Source organism: Gallinula chloropus (assembly GCF_964237585.1).
Source record: "Gallinula chloropus genome assembly, chromosome: 1".
Taxonomy (NCBI): Eukaryota; Metazoa; Chordata; class Aves; order Gruiformes; family Rallidae; genus Gallinula; species Gallinula chloropus.
In genome coordinates, this window is record NC_140085.1 from 51,697,537 (window position 1) to 51,708,765 (window position 11,229).

The 11,229-nt window shown below is 53.2% G+C and overlaps 1 protein-coding gene across 1 annotated transcript; it reads right to left on the reverse strand.

The window, feature by feature from the left end:
* Positions 1 to 163: 163 nt before the first annotated feature.
* Positions 164 to 9,106, reverse strand: ARHGDIB (Rho GDP dissociation inhibitor beta). Its single transcript, XM_084276880.1, has 6 exons — positions 8,737 to 9,106; positions 4,840 to 5,028; positions 4,173 to 4,256; positions 3,225 to 3,301; positions 1,714 to 1,777; positions 164 to 958 (listed from the first exon to the last, which is right to left on the reverse strand). The coding sequence occupies exons 2-6, from the start codon at positions 5,015 to 5,017 to the stop codon at positions 759 to 761; spliced, it is 603 nt and encodes a 200-aa protein (XP_084133006.1). The 5' UTR covers positions 5,018 to 5,028; positions 8,737 to 9,106; the 3' UTR covers positions 164 to 758.
* Between the last annotated feature and the right edge of the window lie 2,123 nt (positions 9,107 to 11,229).

The window sequence follows — 11,229 nt, forward strand, 5'->3', positions numbered from 1 at the left end:
CTCTGAAGGAATCAGCTCTGAAATAATTTGTCTGTGGAGTTAGGCTGGTGTTGTGAAGGAGGGCTATTTTGCTTCTGAAAGATGCTCTTAAGCCTTCCCACAACGCGTTCTCTACATCCACCTCACTGAAAACCACACTCCAGGAAAGAACAGGACACTCATGCAGGAAAGAAGAAAGAAACTTATTTTATTCTTGGGATGCTGAAGTCTTGTTACAACATCTAGCTGCATTCCCCCTGACTGGTTTTTCCTGCACAAGGATGGATTTTAACAGGGTAGGGCACCAGATACAGACCAGGAGACCATCACGGGAGGTAAATAACCATTTACAATGAATCAGAGCACATGGCAACTCAGATAGGGATTTTCCAGGGACCAGTCCGCCCCTGCCAGGTGATCTTGTTTCCTAGAAAAGGCACTTCTGGGACCGGAGTTGGTACAGGAGAGATGGAGGCAGCAGGAGGAAGTACTGGGGAGAGAGGGAGGAAGATGCTTCCCAATTTAACCCATTATGTGTCGTGATGGGGTGGTGGTGAGAACAGGCGAGTTATTTTCGGTGTATCAGAAGAAGCAGCAAAGGCCACCCACAGGCCTGTGCATCGACTGGGGCTGGCACAGAGCCCCGGAGCCCACGGGAAGGGCTGCCGGGTCTGTGGCCGGCCACGGTGGCAGGAAGGAGCAGCGTGGTGGGCATGGCCCACCTGGAGACTGGTGCAGGAGGCAGGGGGATGGGAAGGGGGAAGGCAAACTGGGTGAACTCATTCTGTCCATTCCTTCTTGATGGACAGGTTCCACTCCCAGGTGAGATGGTCGTGCTTGTCGTCGTCCGTGAAGAAGGACTTGTTGTGATAGGTGCCTCGAGCCAGCATACCCTTGGGAGCCTCCTCAATTGGTGTCAGGAACTCATACTCCTCTGGCCGTGGCCCGTAGCTGCCAACCATGAATGTGGCTTTGTCCACTAGAAGGAAACAATCCATAAGGGATGAACCCTTCAGGTGGGGAAGGATAACAAACAGAAGAAGCCACAAGCGCACAGCACAGAGCACACACAGAAAGGAGACAGTGGGGAGAGAAAGGGACGGCCCGTGTCAGCAAGGAGATCACAATTAGTGGAAAACGTGGGTTACTGAAGCACAAGGACAGCTGGAAGGATAAATGGATGGACAAGCAGATGGACAGGCAACGCAGTCTGTACCCTCTCACGTGTGTGTGCTGCTGGAAGGGAGTAGGTACACACAGCGTATGGTTTGAGAACTCTCTCGATCTCCCACTACTTGTCTTTTCTGGTGAGAAGACACCACTTACATGTGTCAAATGGGATGCTGGTCCCAGGGCATCTGGAAGAACTTTCAGGGGCGGGGGTGGCTGAGCTACTCTACAGTGGTAAAGAGCTCTGTGTGGAGAGGAAATCTGTGGCAAAGCACTGTCTAAACAGTGTCTCTGGGGACTTTGCTGCTACAGACAGTGGTGCAGCATACAGCTACCAGAGCTGTCTCATACTGAGTTCATGCAGGAACAGGAAACAGTTGGCTTGGGTGATGCAGAGTGCAGGCTGATAAACTCTGCTGAGTAGCTCCTCTGTAGTGGCACATAGCAGACCCTCAGGGCCAAGGGAGGCTCTGTCCTGGCCTAGAGCTGCAGGAACACTTCTTTGAGCAGAGGGAACATGGTGTTAGGAGCATTGGTGTGCAGGACACATGGTCTCTTACTCACCTTTCACTCCTGTCCGGTAGGTGTGCTGCACGTATTTCAGTCCTGACACAATATCCCTGTTTACCTGCAAGAAGTGACCAGAAGGAAGTGTCAAGGGAAAGGATTTGGTTCTGTATCTGCTGGTTTTCTCTCTCTTTAGACACATAGCCATCCTGGCTCCCTATACCACTGCTCTCAAAGGCTCAGCACAGGACACATTGTGGGGAGTCCTAACATGACTCCCGGAGACCTACAGCATCCTCTGTGCGTCTCCTGCACATCCCCATCCTTTCCAACTTTGAAGCTGACTGGAGCACATCAGTCAGCATCAGAGGATGGGCTGATGAGGACAAAGGAAAATGGAGCAGGGAGCTCCCAGTTAATAATTTCCATATTGAAGATAGGTGGCTAGAGTAATCCATCCAGCACAAACGGGTGGGCAGGATTAGCTGAGCACTCCCACTTGCCCTCTAAGCACCCTGGAGAGCTGGCAAGTTTCATCCCAGGAAACAGAGGGACGCAGTTTTGCTCACAATCTTTCCTCAAATCTCCTATGAACAGCTTGGATGTATCCCTTGTTGTCCCCCTCCAGCATACACTGCCTCCCTGCAGCACTGCTCAATCTGGAAACAAGACGGGCAGATCCTTTTACGTCCCAGGGGAGAATTTGCATGGTGCCATCTCTTACCAGTCTTGGGACTGAGGGAGGGAGTTAGAATAACTTGTCTGGCTCCAGGCCTCTCCTGTCAACAGGGCTCAGATACAGATGGAAATATTTCACAGCACAAAGGAGAGCTGGAGGTGTCTCTGGGGACAAAGTCATCTCTGAGAGAGCGAGCAAGCATCAGAGAAGGAGGGAAATCTTTCCTACTGAACTCACAACATTAACACTTTCCCTCCTCTGTTTCAGGAGAACTATGTTCCATCCCTCTTTGCCTTCTCTGCCAACGCCAGCTTTATCTGCAGCAAACATGGAGGTGATCACTTCAGTGCTGGACGCCACACTGTACTGTGGCTGAGTTTCACTTTCCGCTGGAAACAGAAGAAGTGGCTGACACACTTGTTAGCGGAAGAGGGGGAGAAATAAGCCTGTTTAGGTATATCACAACCCAGAAAAACTCAGGCATCGTCAGCCAAATGCTACAGTATTAAATCTTTTTCATGGATGCATGAAACCCAGCAATGCAGTACCAGTACTTCATGGAAAGCCACTATCTCTTCTCCTCCCTGTCCATTCCCACTTTGTGTGAATTAAAGATTCACTCAGCCAAAACCACCCATCTGGCTTCCAAATCACCTGTTGTTCACCGCTGTGGGTGGACAGAAAGCAGCTTCTTCCAAGGGACAAGCATGCAGAAGCAATTCCCTGGCAAGACCTGGTCCTTTCTTGGGTGGAGTGACACTTGAAGCTGGGGGGGGTTGCAAGGGCCCAACTTTCTGGCCGGCGTGCTGCCCGTCTCTAGTTATCTGACAGACTGCCAGTGACTGGCGTCAGCAGCTGATAAGAAGCGACCAGAAGGAAAACTACTCACTCTGAAGTGGATCTTAACTCTGTACTCCACTCCTTCCTTTAATACGAAGGTCTCTTTCTTGAGTGCTTCAAGGTCACCTGTAAGGAGAGGATCGACCCATTAGCCGGAGGTGACACAGCAAGAAGAGACCACATGTAGTGAGATGGGGCTGGGATCAGTGTCAGAGGGGAGCATCCTTTCAAAAGCTGGTGCACCTGTAAAATGGGCATGCAGAGGCCTGTATAAGCCATTGCACTGTGAGAGCCCATACACAGGAACGCCTGGGTGTATGTGTGTGTCTATGCCCACATCTGTGCAGGTAACACCTCAACACACGCAGATCTGGGCGCAGATACACAAATCCACTTATGTATGGACTCATCACTGGGCATCTGCAGGACCGTGTACAGGCTTCACCCGTGCCGAGCCAGAGGCTGTGGTGAGCAGAGCACATCTGACAGCTCCTGCCTAGCTTGCAAGGCTGCCTGGGCTCTGCAGAGCTCTGCATGGTTTCAGCTGAACAGGAAGCCTCTCTGCTCCTTCAGGCCCAGCTTCCTCTCTCTGCAGAAAAGCCCATATAAGGTGAACCCCTGGTTCTCTCCCCATGTACCCAGGAACTGCAATACTGCTCGACTCTGAAGTTTCAAAACAGCCCATTACCCAGGCTGCACATCTCTTGTGCTCATGAGGTTTCACTGAAAGGAAGTAAAAAGAGAAGGCAGGAGAGATGCAGGAGCTTCTAGAGCAGTTTAGTTGAAGAAAAAGACCCTTGACATTTTCCTCTGTTACATCTCCTTTTCTTTTTCATATGTGTATACCTTAGAATAAGAAACAAAGCTAAGTTGCCCTCAGAGTTCTCCTCTAAAACTCCCTGTAGCAACCCGAGGACAAATTCCTTTTCAATCTGAAGCATGACGGGGCCTTTGAGATTGCTCCCATTCATGCCCAAGGGCAGAATCTTGTGCCCACCTGTAAGGTCCATGGTGATCGGTCCTGGAGCAGAGTCACACACCAGGGTAAGTCGGGTGACCACCACGTTGGGAGCTGTTGGGTCTGCAGGCAGGAAAGGAAAGGCAAGGGAAGCTGTCAGCTTGCAAAATTAAATGGGAGGTGGGGGAGGGGGAACGACACTGAAGAAACAGGGTTGCTTTCCCACACAGAAATCACACTTCATGAAACACCCAGCAATGCCGGGCTTCTCTCAGCACAACAGGACCATGCATCTACCAGAGCTCTTCAACACAGATCCCTCCAGCCCCCATACCAATACCCAGAGGAGGTCCTTTCACTACAGGAGACTCCCCTCTTAAGAGCATTCTGAGCTCCATTTTAGCACAGGCTGGTCCCCTCATGTCTCTAACCCCTCAGGAGTCCTCCGAGGCCCACACACCTCCCAACCCAAGTTCCCATCTGATGCCAGTGCTCCCTAGTAACCTTACACCTAATGCTCAGAGCATCCTCCCTGCTTCCTTTACATGCATATCTCCACCTGCCCATCCCCAGTACCCCAGCAGAAGCAGCACATATGCCCGTTCAAACAAGTTCCCACTTTTTTGAGGCCACCTTGCCCCATCCCCACAGCACACTGCTGCAATGCATTTTCCCAGTCCCTTCCTACCAGGTTGACCCAGCCTACCTACTACCACAGGTCCATCTCCCAGCAGGGACTTCTTGTACTTAGCGAGGCTTTCATCATCCTTGTCCAGCTCTTGCAGCTCCTGCAGTGTTTTCTGAGGGGGAGGTTTGTAGTTGAGTTTCCCATCCAGCTCATCATCGTCTTCCTCCACATGAGGTTCTTGGGTCTTCTCAGTCATTGTCACTCGGTCTGGTTAACAGAGGAGGGGGCAGTCAATGGGATTGCTCCACAGGAGTGTCCCTGGGGACACTCGGTCTGGGCACAGTGTGGTTCAGTCGCCCGGGGCCGACAGGCACCCGCCCAGCGCCGAACACAGCGGGATCGTTACAGGCAAATGGCGACAGCGATCGGCTGCAATCCCAACACTGCCGTGCTCATATTCTGGCTGGAACACAACCCCCCTCTGCCCCCGCTCCTCTCCCTGCAGGCACCACGCGCACACGCAGACCTACTCCATTCTTCCCTCCCGGGGAGGAGGTGCGGGAGCAGCGGAGGCTGAAACCAGAGTGATTTACAGCCACTCTGCAGCGCGGTTGCTGGCCAGCAACCCTGCAATTACAAGCCACCATACAAGGTTTCAGCGCTTGCCAGCTATCTAGCACAAAGAACCGCTGCCACAGGCGAATAAAGCCAAGGCCAGGGGTTTAATTCGCCCTCTTGTAATGGGTTAAAAGCCACGGTCAGGCAGTGTTACAGGCAGAGATCGAACACCTGACAGCAACCCCCTTCTATCAGCAAGTTAGCTGAAGCCCTCAAGGAAATGCACACGCTGCAGTCTATCTGCTGGCATTCCCTGTGCTTGCTCCCAGGAACAGCTCATTTCCCGCTCTGATTGCATCTCCTACCCACTGGGGAAGGAAGCACAATGGTGACCGCAAGCAGCCCGGCTGCAGAGCAGTGCTGCCTACCTGCTCTGCATCAGTGGGGCTTCTTGAAAAGGAGAGGCAGGACAGCTGAGTCCCCAGCCACGCAGACAGCGCGACTGGGACATGGCGACGCTGAATGCAGGAGGGCAGAGAAGCTGCTGGGGTGGCATCCCAAACAGGAGCCTGAGCAGGGAGAGATCAACTGAGGGGCAACCAGGTGGAGGGCAGGGAACAGAAGACAAAGGCAGGAGGAGATGTAAGCAGTGTCCCCTTTAGCTGTCTGCCTTATGGAGCCAGCCACATGGTCCTAGCCACCTTCCCACTCTTCAGGGAAAGGCTGGAAACCACAGCAGTGCCCTGGTGTGGTGGTGGTGGTTGCAAACGTCCAAGCCATTCCTTGCCGTTTGGCAGCGAGTGCATTCAGTTGAGCTACACAGATCATTCAGTTCACTTCAGCTTATCCTTATAGTAACTCCTTCTTGGTGGCTGCTCCTGCTGAAAATTCCCCTTTTGCCTGCTTATTTGCAATTTTTCCCATTAAGCCCTTTAACCCCCGCTGCAGCTGTGGCCTCTAACATTTGCTCCTGCTCCCAAAAGCTAAATTGGGAGCTCACAGGATACTTTTCTAATTTGTTAAAACCAAAAGGAAATTCAAAAAAATTATGTATGTGCAACAGTTCAGAGTGAATCAGCAAGTGGAATCAGGCAGCAATGAGTAATATGCCAACCTCCCAGTGCAATTCCAGTGGGGGGAAAAAAAACCAACCTCAAAATCAAACAGCAGTATATTGGCATGTTACAAAGGGACAGAAGGAAGGATGGAGCAGCACAGGAACACGGAGTCTCAGTGTGGCATGCTAATGGGCATCAGCACTTATGCAAGACTACTTTGCAACGGCATTTTGTGGTGAGTCAGGAACTAGTGTGGAGCAAGCAGATGGAAAATAAAAGTGAATCCCGGTTCAGAAGCACATCCCAGCAGCTGAACAGCCTTGGCTGAGTGCATGCCCAGCCCTACGCATGAAGGAACTACATACGACGGGAAAGGCCCCTGAACTTGTCCTCATGAGGAAGGAAACAAGAAGCTCCCTTGCAAAAAAAATGACTGCTCAGGCCCACTGCTCTGCAGCCCCTGCACAGCCTTGCAATCCCCTTGCTGCCATCCCAGACCCAGCACAGGAAAAAGACACGATGAGCTGTGGCAGCCACCACCAGGTCTTGCCTTCCACTTGGGCTCCAGCTGCAGATCTGAGTCATTTCCACTCTCCCGAGCTCTCTCACGGTACTAGGCTGCATATGCAACCACTACCCCCACAGATCAGAGCTGCCTGCTTGCTCCTGTCCTCCATGGGGTGAGGTTGTGGTTTATCACAGAAGCAGAGACCCAGGCAACAGAGACAGAGATCTCTGGCCACATGCAGAGAAAAGGCAGAGTCAGCTGGTTGTTCCCCATCCCTCAGACCTTCACTTTTCATCACACATGCTGCAGAGACCTTCCCTGCTAACTCATGGGGGCGGCTTACTTGAGAGGGGATGCTTTTAGGCTCTGAAAAACTCCCGAAGAGGTGGACAGGCAGTCTGCTGCGCCAACAGCAAGAGCCCACTGGGGAACACCACCAGCCAGGCTGTCTGGGCTGAACAAGCCCTGGCTCACACGCATCTCAGGATAGTACCAATCAGACCCAATTCTGGCATTTCTCCCCAGGCTGTAGACCTGACCCTGTCTGCCTTCCTGCCAAATTCCCAGGCAGGAGGTAACCAAGAGAAAAGCTCACATCTCAGCTGCCCCTGCCTCTAATCACTGCAGCTCTGGGACTGATCCTCTCTGCAAGACAAGATACACTACTGGGCTCAGGCACCAGCACTTACCCAAAGCGAGCATGTTGGTACCCAATTGTTGGGGTCCCCTGGCTCCTGTATCACTGCCCAGGCCAAGGGCTGGGCTAAGATGGAGACCTGCATGGCTTCAGGCCATGAGCATCATTAAAAATGAGAAAATTAACCCTATAAATGCTCTGTGCAAGGAAGAATGTGGGTGACTTGTGCCCTGCCCTGACACATTTTTCTTCCCTTCCTGCAGCCTCAACCCTCAGTTGTGCATCACCTGCACCTCAGGGGCCCGGCGGTACCCACAAACCAGAGGGGAGAGGTGCAGGGGCAGCACTAGGGACCCGCTGCCAGAGAGAGATGGCTGCAGGAGGTGAAGAAGGAATCACGCCCTGCCGAGGGATGTCGGGGTCCCTCAGCTGTGTCAGGGAATGGTGGGGGGAGGGGGGTAGAGGGGGAGGTGGCGGGGTGGTGTGTGTGTGTGTGTGTATTGTGGCTGCACTCACGATCTGCAGCAGGAGGGGGCAGGGGGCAGGAGACATGGTGGATGATGGTTACTTCCTTGCCCCCCCCCCCCTCCCCCCCCCCATGCCGCCAAGGGGCACAAAGAGCCGTGTCACAGGGTCATGATGTTGTTTGCCCTTCCTCCGTGCATCAAATTCACACACCCCACCCCCACCCAAACCACCTCCCGATCGAGGGCTTATCTCCAGGAAGAAGGTTTGGTATGGAGGAAGCAATTTTCTGCGACGGAGGAGAAACACCGCCCCCCCCCCCTTCCCCCCCCCCCCCCCCCCCCAAAACAGTGCCCCCGGCCCTGGCTTCCCCATCTCGCCGCCCCTGGTGCTCGATGACAGAAAAGGGGCCCGTTGCCCAGCCGCCCCCGGGGACCGCAGGGATACACACGCCGTCACCCCGCGGCGGCTCCCCCCCGGGAGCTGCCTCCCACCCCATCACAGCGCCGACCCTCGCTTCCCCCTCGGACGCAGGCAGGGCCCTGCCCGTCTCCTCGGGCCGGGCTGGATAACGGAGCCGAGTAGCGGAGCCACCCGCCGGGAACAAAGGCGCAAAGTTGCGCGGCTCCACGGGGAGACGGAGGGTGGACGGTGGACGGTGGAGGGGGACTGGGGGGAGTGTGAGCCCGCTCCTCTACCCCCTCACCCGGCTTTCCCCCCGTCCTCCCCTCGCCGGGGCTGGTACTCACCGGCTGAGCGGTGCCTGCAAGCGGGGTCCTCCTCCGCTCTGCGCGCTGGGCTTTGCGCTTTGGCAGTTGGAGCAGGAAGGAAGTTGGTGAAGAGAGAGAGAGAGAGAAAAAAAAAAATAACACTCACAGCACCGAAAAAAAAAAAAGGAGGGGGAAAAAAACCGCAAGCGAGCAGCCGCCGTCACCAGCCCACTCGCAGAGGAAGCCCTGCGCGGCCCCGCATGCTGCGGGGGGCTGCGCCGGGGCTGCCCGGGGCAGGGGGGGTGGAGGGGGGGCGGCTTTGTCTGCGCGCCCGGCACTGCGCTGCGCTCTTTTTGGCGCAGAGGTGCGCAAGGCTTTGTCTGCGGGGTTGAGCCCGGGGGAAGGGACGCGGGGGGAGCTCCCCGTGGGCAGCATCGGGCTCTGGGTACGGGGTGCTGTGCCTGCGTACGGGAGGGTCTTTGTTGTTCAGCCCTAGGTGTTGTTTTGCTTGTTTTCCTGGTGGAATTCGGGTCGGCTTTAAAAGCCGGCCCTGATTTAGACCGATTTAAATGAGTGGAGAATCAGAATCAGGTTGGGTGCGTGAGGGGACTGGGGGGGGGGGGGGGGGGGGGGGGCGTGCAAACCGGGGTCCTTGCAGATGAACCCCATTTTCCCAGGTTAACACATGCTACCTGCTGCACTTCATCAGCCAATTGTTCCCCGCTCCCAGCCGTTTTCACACAAGCAGTTTCACAGCTCAGCCACCCCGGGGAAGAAGGAGCTCTCATCGCCCAGGGATGAGAAAATTATCATCAAGGCTCCACACCACTTCCTCTCTGAAATACCAGCGGATTTTCTCTTTCCCACTCGCAGAGTGCCCACTGAGTTCTTTGGTCAGATGCCTCCTTCACACACGCAACCTCCCGTGTAGAATTTAAGAACAAATTAGATCTTCGGTTTGTGACCGACAAATGGGGAACTGCCAGAGGTGACAGACAGGCATCTGCCTAAGGGAAGTAAGCAGAGCAGACCTGTTGTCGGTGGGCAGAGATTCACTGCCCTAAATCCACCTGTCTCTTAGGAAATGCTTATTGTACACAAAGTTTGAAAGGTTGCCAACAGCTAAGAGGGCTGTCCTCCAGGGATGGGCAGATCTCAGAAGAGGGGAGGACTGATTTTTCCAGTCTACCATGGTTTCCACTTAGGCTATGGAGTGGCACTTTGATTCTGCCCTCATGCATTTCAAGGGATGAACAGAATATCTGGCTGGCAGTGAGTTTCCATTTAGTAGGGGCTGTAGCCTCAGAAACATGCTAAGCCTCCGTGAATCAGCTTCACCACCAAGGGAAATTATTTTATTCCCTGCTGCTCTTTTTCATTCCTACACTAATCCTCCCTTGTGGGCCAGCACAAGAGAACCGAGCTGAGCACAGTGCTGAGCTGAGTTTTAAATGTTCCTGGTAAAAATACATAAGCAAATGCATAAGTATATACTGGTGAGTTTTAAACCCAGATAGGTTTACCAGTCCTTGGTCACAATGGCCAAATGTGGCCAAAACCTCATGCCAGTACAAGGGAAGGGGCTGTGCGGGATAGGGATGGGGAAAGGACAGAGCAAATTCCTTTCAGTAATGGTGACACACTATGTTGGCTCAAAATTGTTCAATGTCAGCAAGTCCTGGCCAGAGAAAGGTATGAAGAGTTGGGTGTGTTAACCATGGAGAGCTTTGAGAAAAGGGAAGCGGCCCCTACATCTTTTATATCAACTTCTTGTCTTGGTTCCTGTGCTGTCTGGACTAACTTTCAGATTTCAGTAGATTTCCTAATTTGTACTGGGAGACCACAACACCGTTTTAACTGGGAGGATGTGTGGGTTGAGATTACTGTTCACTCATGGTTTGGTTTGAGATGTACTTGGTTTTAGTGGCTGTGTACAGAGAGACCAGTGCAATCATAACTCTAGCATTATGATGATCATTTTTGCTGAGGGGTGGTTGGCTTTAGCTTTGTCTCATTCGTTTCTTTAGTCAGAGATAATTACCAGACTGCCAGTGCCTTTGTGTAGCTATTTGCATGCTATTTCCAAGCATGGGGGAGCATGCATCACGATCAGTATATCCAGAGATGTGCACAGAGTTATAGGGATGTATAGCTGTGTGCCACCATAGGTATGTGCACTCTGTATTGGCAAGTCTGCCTAGCATGCAGGAGAAACAGATTTAGCTCCTAAATTAGAAATTAGCCAGGATGTAATCACGGGCAAGTCATGCCATTGCTCTGTGCTTCATCCTCCAGTTGGTAAGAGGGGTAAGAAGGAGCTGCAGACGTTGGATATGCCCCATGCAGAGCAGATGGGAGCTTAGAGTCCAGGCATCATCTTTTGGTTCAGCGTATCCAACATCCTGCTGGGGAAACACGTCAGTGATCTGCTGGAAGAACGGCAGGATCTGAACGGGGTTTGTTGGAGCAGAACATCACTGAAAGCAAATCCGTATTTCATCTCCCACAACCTGGTGCCATGCGATGAAGATC